This window comes from Seriola lalandi, unplaced genomic scaffold (assembly GCF_002814215.2).
Source record: "Seriola lalandi dorsalis isolate HSWRI2012SDOR001 ecotype SW California unplaced genomic scaffold, Sedor1 jcf7180002054676, whole genome shotgun sequence".
Classification (NCBI taxonomy): Eukaryota; Metazoa; Chordata; class Actinopteri; order Carangiformes; family Carangidae; genus Seriola; species Seriola lalandi.
Genome location: NW_019525229.1, coordinates 109,880 through 129,592, shown reverse-complemented (window position 1 = coordinate 129,592; position 19,713 = coordinate 109,880). Strand labels below are relative to the sequence as shown.

General features: G+C 40.2%; 1 protein-coding gene and 1 long non-coding RNA gene across 2 annotated transcripts in view; one reads left to right on the top strand and one right to left on the bottom strand.

Moving 5' to 3' along the window:
* Nucleotides 1-18,238, top strand: part of LOC111666434 (urea transporter 1) — a 20,892-nt gene extending 2,654 nt beyond the window's left edge. The window contains exons 4-8 of the mRNA XM_023421770.2: nucleotides 1,082-1,271; nucleotides 6,793-6,940; nucleotides 15,331-15,465; nucleotides 16,589-16,638; nucleotides 17,523-18,238. Coding sequence (XP_023277538.1) covers nucleotides 1,082-1,271; nucleotides 6,793-6,940; nucleotides 15,331-15,465; nucleotides 16,589-16,638; nucleotides 17,523-17,705 — 706 coding nt within the window. The 3' untranslated portion in view covers nucleotides 17,706-18,238. The remainder of the gene's footprint in view (nucleotides 1-1,081; nucleotides 1,272-6,792; nucleotides 6,941-15,330; nucleotides 15,466-16,588; nucleotides 16,639-17,522) is intronic.
* LOC111666435 (uncharacterized) lies at nucleotides 18,133-19,709 on the bottom strand. Its single transcript, XR_002761585.2, has 2 exons — nucleotides 19,241-19,709; nucleotides 18,133-18,521 (listed from the first exon to the last, which is right to left on the bottom strand). It is a non-coding gene; the product is annotated as an uncharacterized LOC111666435 (long non-coding RNA).
* Nucleotides 19,710-19,713: the final 4 nt, after the last annotated feature.

The following is a 19,713-nucleotide window of genomic DNA, read 5'->3' as shown; positions in this document are numbered from 1 at the left end:
CACTGCTTGGACCCAGATCTAATAATGCTGATGATTGGCTATTTATTTACATGAACACATTTGAGCGTGTAGAAAAACAGAGCTTAAAAATAAAAGTAAACTAACATTTGTACTATAATGTGTATTTTAATGTTCTTTTTGTTAAAATGGATTTGATAAAATTGGTATCGAAAAAAATAAAGTCACTTTGTTGTCATAATCTTTGTAATTAACCGTTGGTCATATTTTTTACTGTTGTTGTTTGCGGATTCACGATGTCATACATTTAGACTGTTTTGTAGAATGCGGTCATTTTGTTTCTTGAGCTTGTGATCATTTCATCCACTACAGGAAAGAAAACAGGAATGTGACTACCACCAACTTCCTTTGTGCTGCTCCTTAATTGGCCAGCAAGGGAAATCAGCTATTGAAATGGTGTCACAGTGAATGTGCGCTATCCCAATGAGCGAGTGATAAGGGGAAGTTGTCAGGGCCCAGGATTAGCAGCATCTTTAAAAAGCCACTGTTTTCTACCGTGGGAAGTACTATGCACAGGCAATAAGAGAGAAGGTGAAAGAATATCATGCCTCACTATGCCCAACATTTAATCATCACAGGATAAGAATCAGGGATAATGATATAATGAACATAATGGTATGATGAGTGGTGCAAATTTTGTTCTTGTCACTAGTTTCTCCCTTTCCAGTCAATGCCAGAATCACAACATCTGAGCAGAAATGAACTACAACAATAATTTGATCATATATATGTAACCCATGTAACCCACTCCTGAAATTACACTTAACTCTAGGTTCGTGAGGAGCTAAGGAACATAGACTGCTATAACCATAAATGAAGCACAAACAGGGTACTTTTCAAAATGTAACTTTAGTAGTTGAATTTTGAGTGATAATTCACAACATGTAAATAACAACAATGAAAATAAAAAATAAAAATGGGCCCTTTAAAGTTAAAGTCTTTAAGATGTGTATAAGAGACAGATCCAGAAGCTGGCAGATGTGTTCAGTGTATGTAACATGTATTAACACGTGTTAGAAATAATCAGTCCATCCGCTCTTTTATCCTCCTTCCTTTTCTCCAGTGTCTTTCTGTTCAGTGGTCTCTCCTCAGTGATGGACCGCTGGGACTTGCCCGTCGCCGTGTTTCCCTTCAACATCATCATCTTCCTCTACCTCCTCTGTACCGGCCAAGACAATCCCTACTTTCCACACCGACAAGCTCTGCCACCAGGGGCACTGGAGCCTAATGGCACTGCGCTCATTGCAGTAGAGGTAAGGAAGCAATCTTATGTTTCATTAAATGGTTGTGCATAGGCTGAGTTATACATTATGAGATAACTGTACTGAAATACTAAAGGAGGAAGACAGTTTTTGTAAAGTAACTTTAAAAGGTCTATAGAATGTTATATTCTGTATATTAAATATGTAGATATACAGTTATATATGTAATACACAAAAACTGTCTTCCTCCAATGAAAAAAAAAGCAGCTGCAACTTGTTTTTCTTGTGGCAAACATGAGTGTCAAATTAACTCTGATGGGTGAGTCCCTGCCTCACAGCGCAGGTGCACCTTGCCCTGTGCACAGAGGATGTGTTATCATATGGAAACAGAGCAGTGGGAGAATTTCATTATAATACTTCCTGAGGTCATTGGGGGGTTGTTAGGGGCCGGTACAGATCAAGGCCAACCAGATTGTCACCTTCTTAACATGAAATATACTTTCCACACATACTGACAGTTTAATGGTGCCATGAGTCTGGGCCGTCTTCTGAGAGGAAACTAATATTCTTGTCCAGGATCTGCTGCAAGTGGAAATATCAAGCAGCTGAAATATGCTGCCAAGGGCAGATAATGTCTATTTGTATGAATTTATGATTTGCAAGTCCAGCAGTCACTATATTTTCAATGTGCAATGGTGCACAACTTTCACAAAAATCCACACAGTATGACCCCATTTGCACCTACAGATAACAAATGATTACATAAAGTTATTGTTTTGCAGATTGCCTACATTTTTAAACCTACAAGTCACTGCACCAACAGTTTAAGCTGGAGAGAGAGAGAAAAGGGGAAGTCATACAATTTTAACCAAATCCAGGTTCTTCTGTGAGTAACTTTAACAGTGAATGAGCATTGATTTTATTCTACACAAGATATTGTTTGGATTAAGCTATCTATAAATGCTGCTTATGTAACTACTGCATCCATGCTACCATTTGTGCACTGTGAAGCCACACTCAAATCTCACCAGCAGCATCAGCTCATGGCTTCAACAGCTTAAAAGCGGTTTTTAAAATCATGTCTGAACAGTAGTAAATAATTTCATGGTGATTTGCAATAAGTGTTTGCATTGGTTCTTTTTTTTTATCATTGGTACTTTTCCTAGTATCTGCTCAGATGGGAGGGAAAGCACACTTCAAGGCTCAAATTGCATTTTTGTTCATCAGCATTTCAACAGGCCGAGCAGGGTAACATTGCAGTGAGGCAGCCCATCGAGTCACATGAGGCGAACAACAGGTGCAGTGCATTAGTAGTGTTAAAGGGATATATGAGATGTGACAGAATATATCATGAAGCAAGAACCCAAAAAGACAAAAACCAAGCTGCACTGAGGCCTGAGTTATCCTCGGTGCAGCTGCCATGTTGCAGCTTGGTCTCCAGAGTGAGCAAGAAACTGATGGGAGCACAGTATGCAAGATCAGCCAGCTATGACTCACCGGTTACTTAGCAACAGTCACTGATGGAGCTCCTGTTAGGAAATTATAATAAGCCCAAACAGTTTTAATTGAAGATTCTGGTGATTGAAACTCATAGGGGAGGTGAAGCTATCATATTCAAGATGCTGTGTTTTATTGTATGTTGTTCACTTTCTGAGGCCTGAGCCTGTAGAATATCTAGAAGCGTGATAGACAAGCTCAGGCTTAAATATCATGTCACTCAGATTTCCAGGAAGTTGAAGGGCATTTAATAAGCATCTGTTGCCATGGTAAAACCAAGGTGGAAAAAAACAACAAACCATAACAATAAGGCCTAAATTCCTCTGCTACTGTAAATCCAGATGATTAGAGTAAAAGCTGCACAGATCACCTTGTAAAAAAAAACAAAAAAAAACGTGTGAATTCAGATGAAATGCATTTGCCTTTTCCTGCCTCTCACAAGACTTTGACAAAAGAATCCAGACTCCCACGACCTGCTGCAGTCGGCTTTTGAACACTGCGAGCCAGCTGCCTAAAGAGCAACTGAATTCTAATCTCTTTTCTGCTTTTCTGTTGGAAACAAGGAGGACACACATCATGTGATCCGAATCTGTCTCCTTGAAATGTAATGATGTACAGGAGGATTTATATACTGACTACTTACAGTTTGATAGTATGTGCTTATTGTGTGGAACGTCATTCACAGATACAACAAACTATAGAAAGTCCTACGAACATATATAAAAAAACACTATGTAATGTCCTCACTCTACAATTTTTTATTTTAGCAGCATAGCACATATTGTTTCAACAATATTGTGTTATAATTTAAAGCTGCACCAATCAGTATTTTCATATTAATGGTGACTCAGATAAGCATGTGTAATATAGAGGAAATCACTTCACTCAGTCCCTCAGAGTTGTAAGGCAAGTGAATATTTGACTTGTGTTTGTCGGGTCACCAGAAACACGACTCCCAGTGAAAGCTGATGTTGCTCTGTATCTGCTTGATGTGTAAATTGAAATCATTTTGCTAACACATTCACCACATTAACCTTAGAGGTGTTCTGATGCTCACACGGGGCCAAAAAAATCCCACCCTTTATGCCTTTTATGAAAATAAAGTGGCTCATTATGCTGCACAGTATACATCCAAAATGACCCTTTCCACAGAAGGGTGATGACCCTTAAGAGGACATCTACTTCCTTTCATTTTCCTACTACTGTTAAGAAGATTAAGCTTATGCTCAACAAGGACAGGAGGTGTAATTACATTTTCCCCAGAACTTTTCCATGACTTTAACCTCCTCGGAAATAGTCAGTACATTTTGCAGAGGTGACACAGAAACTTTAAGCAGCAAGGTACAAATGTAGTGCATGAGAGATGCACAAATAACAATAAACAGCATTTGAGAAGATCATCTGAGGTGACCTAACCGGCCTATCCCAAGCTGGGTTCCACCTTCAGACCTTTGCTGCATCAAAGCCGAATGTAAAATTCAGTATATTCATCTGCTACATTAACCCAACATTGTGGATGTAACTTCCACTTAAGCTACTCTTTATATGGAGAAAAAACACACTTTCTGTCTCCAGTATGACCTTGCTTCATTATGTTCTCCTGAAAAAAAAAACCCCTCTTGAAACATAATACCGAGGACACATCATTAGAGCTATAAGAGGGCATCTTGGTATGGAAGTATCTGACAAAGAAAACACTGAGTGAAGTGGAGTGGTGGGAGTCATTTCGAGTGTGGCGTTAGGAGCGCAGTGAGATCCTGGAGTGGAGAGGGATGCTGCGTCTCTGCACACGAGGATCTGCCAACTGACTGTGAAGTTGTCTAAACTAGATTATCTACGCTGACTAAAGCCTCTCAGCGCTGCTAGGTGACCTGAATATAGAGCCAAGATTTACACACGATTCTATTAACAAGCATCACACCCCATGGCACAGTATGTCCCGCACACTATATAATTACTTTCCACAAGTTTCAGCTCCTCCATCTCTCTTCAAATTTCTAACTCTATTTCAGAGTCCCTCTCTCATTTTCTATCCCCTTCCTCAATCTCTTTTTTTTTTTTAATAATCCACATATTTTCCTTCCTGTTTCCCTCCAACTGTCTGTCTCTCACCTTGTAAATTATGTTTTTTTTCATGTAATAAATTCCCTTCCTTTTGTTACTTGGGAGATTTAAAACCTCTAAATCTTTCTTTTTATCTCTCTGCTTCTCCTCTCCCCAGACATTATCCTTTTCTCTGCTCTGCTATGCAAATGTCCTTCCTCTTTTTCCCACTTCCTCCATTGCTTTTTCAATTATCCGTCTCTTTTGTCCCTCTTTCCTCTCCTTCCTCATAGTTCATCTTACAATAAACAATATAACCACATATTCAAAGCCAGCATAATTAAGTCGTAGATTTTTTTTCTGTCATAGTCCTTGAAACAATCTCATCCTCATTAATTTCTCTCTCTTTCCTCCTCTCTCCATTTCCCTCCTTTTCATCACATTTTTCTCTCCTCCTTCCTTTTCTTCCACAATTCTTAATTTCCTCCTTTCTTTTCTCCTCCTCCTCTAGTCTTTCCTATGGCTCTCTCTGGAGATGGCGATGACGTCGGTCCTATTTATATTTAATGTCTTCAGCTTTCACTCTGCTGAGGATGGTGCTCCGGCTGCACTACCACGGCAGCGTGTTCAATCTCACTGGACACAGACACACACACACTCACACACACACACACACACGTGCATATGTAGACTGTGAGTGCGGCAGCGATAGGCTAATTGAAGCCCATTTATGACTTGTCAATATAGGCAGGTGCACCCATCGCGTCGCCATGGAAACGCTTCACTTCTCACTGTCAGTTTGGAATGCAGCGTGTGCGTGTGTAAGAGTGTGTGTGTGTATGTGTGTGTTTGACTGGGTGATTTCACATATTTTTATCGTTTATTTTATCCTGTGGGATTTTTTTTTACTTGCATATAAAATTGTATACAGTCATGATGAGCGTCAGCCACATTATCATTAAATGTTACCTCTCTTTTCTGACTGATCATATCCAGCATGTAAAAGTCAATAAGAGCCTCTCTGACCCCGAATCAATCAGCATGGGTGCCTTTCCATGTTGTGGACACCAGGATAAATACATAGCATTATTCAAACTCCCTGCACTGCTATCCTTCATTTACTGTAGAGAGACAATGATGCATCACCCACTCGTCTCAGAGAATTTTGTACATCGGTGTGATGATAACCACCAAATTCTGAATGTGAAGGAAACTGAGCTGGTGTTTGACCGCAGGGCAGTAGGTGACCGTAGCCAGGTGATTATCCACAACACTACCCATTAATCACATACGCTCCTATAATTATCTTGGTGTCTATATTGATAACATGTTTGCCTGGCAAGCGCATGTTGACAGCCTATGCTCCAGGCTACTGCAGAGGTTGCACTTTTTGAGAAGGCTGTTCTGTTCTGTTCTGTTCTACCAGGCAGCCTTAGAGAACCTGATCAGGTTACAGGTTTGTTATTATAACGTCTCGGTACAGGTAAAATCTAGGCTTGTCCATCTTGTTCAGACCACGGGGAAGAAAGAATACCAGTCACTCTATATCTATTTACAAGCAGTCTGTTCTCAGAGGACAGAGAATACTGGATGGTCCATCCCATAGTACACTTTTACCCTCTGGCAGACGATATAGAGTACCTCATTTGTTCTAATATGTCAGACTGTAAGGACATAGTATGAGCCACAGAGGCAATAAGCCCAAAAGGGATATTGTTAAGATGGACGTGTCGTGCAATACATTGCATCTTAATGTTGTGCCGTGTTGTTTTAAGCCGTGCAGTGTATTGTTTTAACGGTGTTGTTAGTATGTCAGGATGTTGTTGACTTGTCACATGTCCATGTGCTCTGTAAAATATAGAATGACATTTTCTCAATTCAGCAGCACTAGCCAAAGACAAATTTCCCTAAATGGACAATGAAGTATATTGTAACGTAATGTCGTATCATATTGTATTGTATATGCAATATGTTTGTATAAACGCTTCTCCTCTCCTCCTCCATCGCCTCATCCTCTCTCCTGACCATGCAGGTGATACGTGGTATCCCTCTGGGTGTGGGTCAGATCTTCGCCTGTGGAGCCCTGGGGCCCTCCCTACTTATCCTGGGAGCCGTTCTGCTCTACTCCCCCCTGCTGGCCGTCCATGCTCTGCTTGGATCAGCAGTTGGCACATTGGCTGGTGAGTCTCAATCTGTATGTTCATAGGTCTGTATGGTGAATATTATTGGATTCGTTTGCAAACTATTATTAACTTTCTAAGATAAAAAGCTTTTGTATAAGAGTTAAAATGTTAAATCAAATTACAAGTTGGAAGTTTAGTGGTGGGGATGTTAAAGTCATGTAACTGTGCTGTGGTTTATAGCCTAACATTAGCGTCTTACTGAGGCCATTGTATTTAGACTTCAAAGTCATGAAAGTGGTGTTCATTTGTGAATATTATCTTGCTCAACAAAACATGTAAGTATTGTAAACTTTTAGTTTATCACAGAGTTTATTTTCTGCAGTAATCCAAAAGCCAATGTAAAAATCCCATTGGCTTTTTGTCGAGGGAATGTCAAGGGAATGTCGAGGGAACCGGGGTGACACTAACTTCTGGGTTTGCCTACAAAAATACGTCATCCCTGCAGCACTCTGTGTACTGCAGCCATAGCTGCACAAGTCATCGTACCTGTGCCAGTAGCATAATGCAGTATCATAAACTTTTGTCTTAGGAGACATTTATTAAACCGTCAGTCAGGACCTCAAATAAACTGCAGGTTGAGTCACCTGTATGGCAGCCGTTGAATTACAGTAGCCTGTGTATCACTGAGGTTAAAGTCAGACAAGGCGTATGAATCCATCTGGCAATAACACAAAATGTTAGCAGCACATACAAATATGAAATTGTAAGAGAAGCAGCTGCAGCCTGTGGGCAGCCACACAGCTCCAAAAGACACACAGCAATTAGTCAGGGTGCTGATAACCACTGGCTTATATTGAAATACGCAGGCCTGTGGCTACATATGCCTTTTACATCTGCCTCACTGCGACTAGTCAGAGAGAGAGAGAGAGAGGTGGGAGTTTAAAAAGACTTCAGCCCCCTGGTTCCGTCTGCTGCTACAAGTACAATACAGCGTCCTAAAATACTTCAGTGCATGTGTGTGTGTTTGCGCGTGAGTGTGTGTGTTTGTAGCTATGAGTCATACTGTAACACAGGAGTTTGCTCATACACGCACAAACCATAGACCAATGCTAACAGTGGCAGGAACACACACAAACACACACACACACACACTGCTGCAATAAAAAAAAGTGTGACAAGAAAGTGATCAAAGAGATGTGTCTCTAATGAGATTGTGTTGGCAACAAAGCTGAAAGGGAGCAGCCTGCTGGAGCATGGCGACTGAACGCATAAGAGCAAAACACCAAATATGGTCTCTATCGCTGCCATTTGTGTCTTCTCTTGTTTACTTCACCCTCTCTTCCTTCCGCCCACCAACACTGTACAATCCTGTTTTCCATGTGTTCTCCAGTGACTTCTCCTTTCTCCAACTCAGGATTTTATCATGAATTAAGTGATTTGTAGCCCTCATTGACTCTAGAAAAGTCACCCATTCTTTTATTTCCTTCATTCGAAAACTTCACTGTTCAGGGTTCCACCAGAGGCAATTTTCTATTCAAAATGCAGCTGTTATTGTATTAACAATTTCCAAGGGACGAGAGCACATTACACTAAGTCTACTCCACTTTTCTAGTTGCGCGGGAGTGTAAGAATTTACTTAAAGTTGTGACTGTTATATAAATGTCACAAGAATAAGGCTAATATTCGCTAATATTTTTCATACAGTCAACAAATCCAATAAAAACAGTCCATCATTGTCCAAAACCTATTAAAAACCCATCCATAAGCCCCACTGTGGGTGACAAGAACATGTACACTGTTCACTGTATCACACACACAGCTTTACTGTATATACTCAGTAGAGCACAGAATGTGTATTAAATTGTCCCCAACAAATGGACCATGTACTCCTGTTTGAGTAACATTTGTTAAAAATTGTAATGCCTGTTGTTTTGCATATAAGATAACTACATTGGTCTTATGTCTAGAGGAGTAACTGGATATAGTTAGTGTAGTTAGTTTAATTAGATATAGTTAGTACTCTAGATATAAGCAGGTGTCCTCAGGCTGGGGTCATTCTTACAAGGCTGTCTCCACCTGGGCCCTTCAGCTGTCAGGCTCCTTGCCTATCTCATGTTAATTAAGTTTAGTCCATTTCAGCTTTTAAATCTCTTCTCAAACATATGAATGGTATTTCATGTTTTTATCCTCCTCTTTTACCTCTGTTTCTACTCATTTTAATAATAGCTACTTTTATTCTTTATTTTTATCTTGCACTTGTTTCTTATATTACTATATCACTTTTTTTTGTGAGACACTTTAAAACTTTGTGGAAGAATGTGATGAAAAAGTTCATTTTCACTTTTCTTTCGTGGACATTTGGTGTATGATGCATCTCTCATGAAGCAGTTTGGTGAACTGGCTGCCCTGAATAAATGTAAATGTACTAACACACACCCACGCGCAGAAACAAATGAAGCCGCGGAGCACAGTGAGAAAGTTAAGTGTGTGAATAAGTGCTACAAGGTTATATTCAAAACTTAATCCTGGCTGACAGAGAACTAGAGGGGAAAAGATGGATCAGTATCAGGAGACAAAGAAAAAAGTGTCAGATGGAGATGGAGGGGAGAGAAGGGGTGAAGAGCTGAGGAGGGGGGGGGTGCAAATTGATTGATGGAGAAAAAGGAGCACCCGAGAGAAAAGTAACAAAGACAGATGATAATAAATGCAACACAGAAGAAAAGAGGTCTCCCTCAATGATCAAGAGATCTGAACATATGTGTGTGACACCATCTTCTTTAACACTGTAGACAACAGCCCAGCTCCCTGGCTCTGTCTTTTGTCCCCTGATGAACAACCCTTTGCTTCTTTCTTGTTCCCTCTCTGACTCTTTTAATCCTTTCATCTTATCATCCTCCAAAACTCCTCATCTTTCTTTTCATTTGCATCACTCTCTACACTGCCTCTAAAATGCAGAGTATAAAGCTCGTTTGTTTTCAGGAAAGAAGTGTGTGTGTGTGTGGGGGGTGTTTGTGTGTGTGTGTGTGTGTGTGTGTGTGTGTGTGTGTATGTGTGATGTCATCACCATACTCATTGATAACTGACAGCTGACAAGAACTGATAAGTGTCCCCTAAACCCCTCCCCCAATCACCCCCAATCCAATTGTCCAATCATAGCTTAGCAACCGTAACCAGGCACAGCAGGCCTGTCGAGATTTGGCTTTCTCCACATGCTGTAATGGTGTGCAAGGGGCTCTAACACGAGAGACATTAATCTTCAGAGTTTGGAGGGTGTCTTTAGTAACTGCCTCCTAATGTTAAAATGAATAACATTATTTTTAATCATAATAGTGTAGAGTAATACTACGGCTAACCAGCTCTCCCCTGCGATGCAGGAGCAATTCTGTAACTTTATTTCTTCTAGATACATATTAATACATTACATGTTAAAGACCTTTTAACAAGCTTCTTGTTTTAAAACAAATCAACTGGGAACATTAATATGTCAGCTGGCACAGTATTAGCATTAGCATTAACCGACACTTGGCCACAACAGTCACATTTATCCTACTTGCTATTGGTGTCATTTTCATCATATCATCAGTAAATCTACTGTGATCTTCATCATCCTCTTCATCCATAGCTCTATGCTTACTTTCACTATCATCAACTTCACTGATTTATTATTTTCAACATTATTGCCATTATTAATCTCTATATTATTTACATTATTTGTGTCATTTTCATTGACATCACCATCATTTCCCAGTTTTCACTCACCACTGTGATGTGCTGTCATCACATTTTCTACCTTTTGATGCTGTTGTTATACAGTATATATGTAGCTGAGGTAAAAGACCAAAGGCAGCCGACAGCAAATGTTTAGAGATGTGTGATCCCTGACGACAGGCAGGGGAAATCACTGGAGCTCTCTCTGTGTAATCATCCTCATCACCTTAATGCCGCCTTTGTCTGTGAGAAAGGGTGAGAATGACGGAGAGACTCTGCAGCATCGGTCAGACCGAGATAGGAAAGAGACGTGAAGTTCGCCTGGGACTGGCAGAGTGTGAGGCCATATTTAGAGCTTTCACTCAAAGCTTTGTGGTGTAAACTATTCCCATAAGGGGTTTCCAGAGGATGGGATCACGGGCTGTATGTAGGCCAGAGCCTTTACCTTCTGCTGCTCCTTATTGTAGGAGAATAATTGTAGAAATGCTTCAAGGTGGGATCAGAGTCGAGATGTAAGAGAAAGTGAGGCAGTTGGAGAAGTCAGCTAGGGTTCACTGCTTAAGTCGTTTAAGTCGCTTTATATTTATGTTGTGAAATCCCACATAAAAGGCACTTTAAAGTAAAACTCTCACACCTTCCATCTCTGGTTTGTGCAGCATCAGACAGGAGAGAAGAGGAAAAAGCAGAGAGTTCTCAGTCATCCATGCAACATGAAAGAAATTATTTTTTAAGAGGGTGTTTATTATAACCTGTACTACACAGCAATGTCGTAATGGTTTGCAATTTTCTTATAATTATTGTGGTTATTTTCAAAGCCGTACACCAGAGTCTTGATTCAGAGCTCCGGGTGTTACATAACAGGCTTTACGAAGAAGTACTGTCTATAAACAGTCTGGGAAGAGATTGAGAATTCATTGTGACTGAACTGAACAATTTGAACTGTCTGTTCAGAAAGTTAGCCATGCTAGTGGTGTGGCTTTGAGCATGGTTATGGTCCCACACTAAATCTATTTCAACAACTACTGACTGGTTTGTTGTGAAATTTTGCAATTATTTATGGTCCATAAAGGATGAATCAACCCTGACCTTTCCTCTAACACTATGAGGTTGATCTTTGTGGTTTGCTCAGCTGAACTTTGTTTTAGGGTGTAATTAGCAAATGTTAGCATGCTAACATACTGAACTAAAACATCAGCATAGTAGTGTTCGTTTTTGTCAGCGTGTCAGCACACTGACAGTAGCACCATAGCACATTAACAAGGATTTAACTTCTAAAAAAAGAAAATAATTTCACAGTAATCCTGGTAGGATAAAATACGATCATAAAATCCTTACACACATGCTATAAAGCATTAGAAGCATTCACAAAGGAAGAGGGTTGTTGAAATAGGCCAATACAACTTCCGAAATGAGGCTGTTGGCTGTAGAAATGCTGGTGTAAATAGACTTATCTCACACACACACACACATCCATCAACGCTACATGGACAGCAACAAACATTTCCCTCAACAGCTCATGCTGCTGATATCTGAACAGTGTTAACAAATGAGCCCACATCCAGAGCAATCCATTCAGCTGCATCCACAAACAGTTTACCCCTCACAGGCATCAAAGGACGCAATGATGGGTTTACCAGCTGAATGAAGAGCAGAGGCCCAAATGCAAAGTTAGCCATTACCCGCTAACACCACTGGAAAGCAAGATATTATGTACAGTTCATTTCAGTTGTTCATTCCGACCTATTGCACTGTCCTGCATTTAGTCTGCAGCCAGTCACTGTGGTGCAGAGAGAGGAGAGGAGAGGAGAGGAGAGGAGAGGAGAGGAGAGGAGAGGAGAGGAGAGGAGACAAAACAAGGAGAGGAGAGGAGAGGAAACAAAACAAGGAGAGGAGAGGAGAGGAGAGGAAACAAAACAAGGAGAGGAGAGGAAACAAAACAAAACAAGGAGAGGAGAGGAGACAAAACAAAACAAGGAGAGGAGAGGAGACAAAACAAAACAAGGAGAGGAGAGGAGACAAAATGAGGAGAGGAGATGAAACAAGTAGAGGAAATGAGGAGAGGAGAGGGAGATACTGGGTTTGATATGATAAGAGCTCTCTGACTCATTATATTAGCATAGACAACAGTATAGCTGGAATGACTCACACACACACACAAACACACACATACAAAAACAGTAAAAATTTTAGTATCCTCTGGGGTCTCTCTCCTACATTGCAATTAGTCTTTAATGACACCCTTATGTGGGGAGTGAATGAGGAGACCAGAGGGGTGTGTTGAAGGGAGCGAGGAAGGAAGGAAGGGAACGAGGGAAGTACTGTGAGGGAGAAACAAAGGGAAATGGTGAACAACAGTGAGATGGAGAGGAAGATAATGAAGTGTAGGATGAGGAAGAGACAAGATGAGTGTGGAGAGTGCTTGAGGGGTTTAAAGAGCGACTGCAGGAGAGAGTAGCTGTGAAAGAAGCAAGATAAACAGAGAGAGGGGAATGGATGACAGTGTAGCCCAGCAGACACACAGACAGAGAGGCGGCAGGACTGGGGTGTGGTCAGACTGCTTCAGGACCAGACTGCTAAACTGCAGCCCACAATGTGTGGTAATAATGAAATCAATCACAGAGCAGCCTCAGCATCATTTATCTACAGAGGAGCTTCCAAAATTTACACTTACTGCAGATGAACTCTTTGGAAAAATCCTGCAGTATTAATACAGGGAAGATGCAGGGTGGAGAAGCCGCAGCAATATCCAGTGTGAAAGGACGACTTCTGTGTAATGGACATAAATATTTTTTTATGAGAAATATGACAGTCACCAAAGTGGGAATGTGTTCATATGACTATGCAAAGAGGCTCCGGAGATAAGTTCTTCCCACTCGCCCAGGAGCACATTCAGCTGTCTGCACGTGTGTAAATAATACATAGCTACAGCAAAGGGAGGCATGGAGGGTCACTCCTTTCCGCAGTCAGACAGTGTTCAGTAATTTTTTATGATTTTACTCTCACTCAAAAAGGTGAAAATAAACAATTTCTGCCGCAGGGTTCATGCTCCCACAAACATCAGTATGGTATATATCAATGAAACAGTCAGTAAGCATGTTTAAAGCTCATTCCTTTCCACAGCTGAACAGTGGCAGCAGATTATTTACCTGGGTGGGGCAGCAGGACTGATGGCCTCTGCTTACACATGCACAGATGCACGTTTGCCCCTTGTCGCTTACTGTGCTGAAAATGCTAAAAGTGATCAGGCACCCAATCTTTCTGAACTGTGCAATGTGCAGTTTGTTTGTTTTTTTGATGCTGTGTCAGGGAGGAGGCTTCAGTTAAACTTTTCAGCCACAGCCGCAGACTGGCTCTAGAGATGACAACATTGCATGGTGCAATTTTTATATGTATGTTATTTTAAATTTGCATATAAGCATTAAATAGCAATAAATGATTAACATATATGGTAGCAACGTGTTTTAACATATAAACACTCATCATATAAGTATTTTTAATATATACTGTATGTACATACCCAAATTTTACTATGGGTATTTCATATGTTATAAACTTATATCTTCATATATCCAAGGAATTTATAAATGTGATAATATATCCTTTTATAGGATACACTGTCTATATGAGAATGGTTTGTTTATTCATGTAATATGCAACCAATGAAAGTGTTACTCACGTCAAAAAATCATTGAAGACTCATAGAAATGTTACAAATATTAAATATTGCAGAGAAATGTAAGAAATGTTAAATGTTGCAGAGAAATGTTGTGCTTGTTGATTCTGAATGGAGCGCGTTGGCCTTTGCAGCTGAACTCGGCAGCCGTGGCCTTTTCTCATTGTAATTGTGCTTTTATTGTTATTCTCCGTCACACGTGGGGAAAAAGACACGGTGCAGCTGCTGCTGAAAGCCAGCAGAGAAAAGGTCAGTGCTTCTGGCCTCGCTGAGATATATCTGGGTCAACATGCCGCTGTGCAGTCTGCGCCTAGCTTCAGCATTACAGTGTGGTTTTTGTTTAGTGTTGATGTGAGTCAGACGTGAGACACTGATTTTTATTATATTATTATTATGCAAGTGAAAAGTAGCAAATCATGACAGTTAAAGTCACAGTTCTTAGTCCCACGATGACTTTTCTGTCTCTAACATCTTCTCCTGTCATAACACCTACAGTAAAAGACTTAAGAGCTTAAAACCATTTGTTTTACCGTAACTCCAGCCCACTGGAGATCACCATTACCATCATTACATAACTACTGGCTGAACACAGGCAGTCTACTCAGAACTCTAATACTCATAAACATAGTACATTTTATCCTGTAAATACTATTACACAAGTCTCCAAAAACCTGGAGATAACCAGCAAGTATCAGCAACATCATCCATGTTGGACCACACACTTTTATCCCTCCTATTTAAAAATACAGGAACAGAAAAGGAAAATCAAGAAATGCCCTTATTAGGTTTTGCACACAAAATAAATACGACATTGAAAGCAACTATACAACAGTGTGTATCTACCTCCACCACATGGATCATTCTAGTACTGCAGACTGCGTGTATTTCTGCCTGTGTGATTCCCATATCTGCCAACAGCTGTGACTCAATGGCTTTTGTAATCACACTTGTAAAGATTTGACTCACCGTGTGTGTGTGTGTGTGTGTGTGTGTGTGTGTGTGTGTGTGTGTGTGTGTGTGTGTGTGTGTGTGTGTGTGTGTGTTTGTGTGTGTTTGTGTCTGGCAGGTCTATCCATGGCGGTGCGTCATGGCTCTCTGTACTCAGGTCTGTCAGGGTTTAATGGAGCTCTGGGCTGCATGGCTGTTGGAGGACTCTTCTTCACCTTCAGCTGGAGGACCCACCTCTTTGCCATTGCCAGCGGTGACAAAAAACACACACACAAACACACCCAGACACACTTGCTGTCTGTTGTTCCAAGTGCATGATGACAGTGTTACTCAGCTAGCTATAAGTGTGACTAGGTGTTTTTAATGGGTTTCATCAAGAGAAACAAGAACCATATTTTATACTATAAACAATATTCATAGTTTTCTTTTTCTTTTTTATAATATCCGCTTTAGATGAAACCATATTTGTATTTTGCAGGAATACTAAAACAGATTGAATTGAGAATAAATCCAAATCTTTTTGCTTCTTTCATTGTTGCCATCATTACTGTACTCAGCCTTCAATGCTCTCTGTCAACAGGTGCCTTTGAACTTAATTGCATTACATTTTACTATTCTGTGTACTTTTTGGGAAAGGACATTTGAGGTTTTTGGCTTTCTTCATGCCTCACTAGACTTTATAATGCATCATGTTGTGAGTTTATCTAATTTTCCTGAGCCCTTTGAGTCACCAAGATGTCACTTACTGCATCGTGGCTCCTCTCAGTAAATCATGCACTCCCTCTGCTGCTGAATCAGCCACATGCTGAATCATGCTCTCTGAAGGAGAGAAAAGGGCTCTTCTTTGTGTAAAGGAGGATTCATGTGAGCACATTTTATTACTGTCTGGTAAAATTCAGCTGTGCTTCTAAAAGCAGCTAGAAGGAACATATTCATTTATTCATCCCACCCCTTTTACTCTTCGTCCGTATCTCCCTGCTTATCTAAACCCATTTTCTTCACCTTTTTATTTCTCTGTGCTGAATGAATGTAATTGCAGAGCTGAGGTTTTTCTAATTCTCTCATTTCGTAAATTCAAAGCCGGATTTAATTGATCTATCCAGTCTTTCGTGTCTACCTCTGCTTTCACCCCTGACAAATTGACAAAATTATACGCTCGCACATTCGCACAACACATCTGAAATCAGCACTGACCAGTTTGGCAGGAAGCTAATCTGCTCACATTAGGTAAATTGGTCTTAATTGGAGCTTTCATTGAGTCTACTATGCAGAGCAACTGCAGCCAACCTCTGTGTGTACATCAGTGCTCTGGGGAAAGATACAGAGTGAGAGTGGAGGATATATTTAGCCTGAATTCTCTTCTCTTCTGCCCGCAGCCTTCCTCTCTGCATATGCTGACATCGCTCTATGCAATCTACTGGGAACTGTAAGTACACACACTTGAAGGCATGTGTGTGTGAAACTGCAACACAGGGACATATTTCCCAGTTTTTAAGCAGAGGGTGATTCAACTTTAGATTTTCTTTCATTTAGGTAAGAACAGCCTTGTTGAACAATATGCAGCTTTTTTGTGAACTATATATAATGGATGTAACTCTGAACTATATATGAGTGATGACCTTTTATGATATGAAAGCATCATTGCATTGACCTCTCAGAGCTGAAAGTCTACTGCGCTTGTGACCACACTCAGCGCTGATGCCCGGTTGAAATATATGGTGCATTGCATGAAACCACAAGACATTGTTTCAACACTCCCCACAGTGCAGAAGTCTGGTCCATTTTGTTCAGTTGATTCTTGATTAGATAAACTGGCGCAATCTTCTGCAAGACATGAAACACTGCAGATAAAACCTCAAACAAATTGTCCACCAAATGTAACTGCTTCATGCCGTGACACACTTTTATGTAATGGAGCACTGCTGCTGTTCAGGCAGGCACAGGAGTCATGGTAATAGTCACATATTGTCCAATCATTCATGTCCAGGACCTATCCTGTTCATTTAGATGGTCCATATAATCTGGCAGGTGCTCATTCATTCTGATTACTCCAGTGCCCACAATGCTCCACACTCCTGCAATAAAACACCATACACAGCCTCAGCCTCCTTTAGCACTGGCATCAGGTGTGGTTACAGGACAAGAATCCTGTGTGGTTGTGTTGATCAGATATTGTGTATCTCAGGCTTGGTAAGATTTGCTCCAGATTTGCATGTCATGTTGAAATAAATGGTTAGTCACTTCACTCATTCTTATTAATTTTTTTTTTTTTAAAAACCCCTCTCTCTCTATCCCTCCCTCTCTGCCTAGGTGGGTCTCCCAGCATGCAGTTGGGCAGGCACTCTGACAGCCACACTGATGCTGCTGATGACTGGTAGTTTAGCAGCACACCGCATTCCTATTGGTCAAGTTATGGCCCCTGAACACAACCTGCGCTCTCGCAGCCAGTGGGCAGCTGGGAACACCGCAGAAAGAGAAAGCACTGATGTGTAGTGCTAGGACACACACACACACACACACACACACACACACACACACAGACACACACACACACACACACACACACACAGAGTACTGTATCAGTACTCGTTGGATGAGCTGGACCAAACATATATACATTTTGATTATAAGTATATTATAAATGGATTCATAGACATACAATGTTACCATGTCCTTACATTGTAAAAAAAAAAAAGAAGAAAAAAAGTAAATTAAACACTTTGATGAAGCCCTGACTCTACATTTTGTTCACCAGGTGGCAGTGTATTTTCAGCAATAAAATGTTAAGTGTATATGAAGTATCTCAGTTGTTATGCAAGTGTAACCCATGTAACCCACTCCTGAAATTACACTTAACTCTAGGTTCGTGAGGAGCTAAGGAACATAGACTGCTATAACCATAAATGAAGCACAAACAGGGTACTTTTCAAAATGTAACTTTAGTAGTTGAATTTTGAGTGATAATTCACAACATGTAAATAACAACAATGAAAATAAAAAATAAAAATGGGCCCTTTAAAGTTAAAGTCTTTAGTTTGTTTTGATAGTCAATAGAGTCTGTGTCCTGTGATCACTGTCAATATTTGTCCAGTCAATCCTCTAGTTTCCTTAGATGTAACTGTTCCTGTTACAGTCCTGGATATAGTTATCTTCCTGTGGATATGTGTGCAGTCCTGGCGACTAACACCACCCTACCACCAGGTGAAGTGTTTCGATGAGTTGATCTTTACTCCAAGTATAATCAGGCTGGAAGGCTCGCCATCGGATAGATCTTCAGAAGTGGTTCTTTCGCTGTCCATAAGACCTGACCTGTTTGATTGAGCAAACAGGACTTTAAGAATTTGCTCTTTCTATTTGTTTGTTGCACAACAATAATACTAAAGCATAACAACAATGTAACACTAAGCATCCCATGTGATGTAGAACTCAGTGATAACATGTTCAGGCCTTGCATTACGCTCTAGTTCAAAAGTCAAATCTCAATAAAAAATATCTTAATCAATGTACAATAATACCAGCATACATTATTGTATACTATAATACAATTTAAACAACAACTAACATAACTATCCTGCCAATAGCATTGAATTTTGCTTAAATTCAATATTAGAAAATATTGCAGGCAGTATATATATGTTACACATGGCTCTGCTAATATTTGCAATGCCCACTCTCTAATGAAAGTGCAAATAACATTAGCATAACTCTTCACATTTCCCACAGTAAAATGTAAATACTATGGCTCAACATTTACATCTGGAAAACAGTAATAAAATAATAATAAACAACATTATATTTCAACATCCTTCTCTCATATAGTGCTGTTAAATTGTTACTGTGCCAGTAGCATTTAGCATTATTACATCAACTCACTTCAATAAACAACAACAAAACTCACTTTTAACAATAAACAATTCTGGTGTTACACCACAAACTTTTCTATCAACTCAACATACAGGCAACGCAACGCCATAGCAACACAGCGCTGCACATGAAATTAGCAACATTAGCACTTTTAGCTATCTTACCGAGATAGAAGGAAAAGAAAAACGGGGCTTTCCAACTCCCGCTCGCTAATACTTCCGCTGTCTTCTGTGTTGTTTTGTAAGCTTGTAGCGGTTTTAAGCTTAACTAATAATAACTTTTTTTTTTCAATGTTACTCATCCGTTTTGTTTCTCTCCTCCGCCATTACATGTCTCTCTGTCTCACACACGCGACCCGATTACGCAGGTGCGTAGTGACCTGTCAATCATGTTCAGCTAGGGGCGGGACTTAGTGAACTATGCATTCTGAGTGGCTGATTATTTCTACACTCATTCTGAATAAACAGTAACATTACAATAACACATTATTAACAGTTAACCCTTTGTTGTACCTGGGTTACACAAGCCTTTGTATTCAGACCCAACAAATGTTTTGTCCACGTTTATGCCACTTGTGTAATTACAATACATGTATTTTAATAGTGTATCGTATTTGAGACACAAAAAAGCCAAAAAA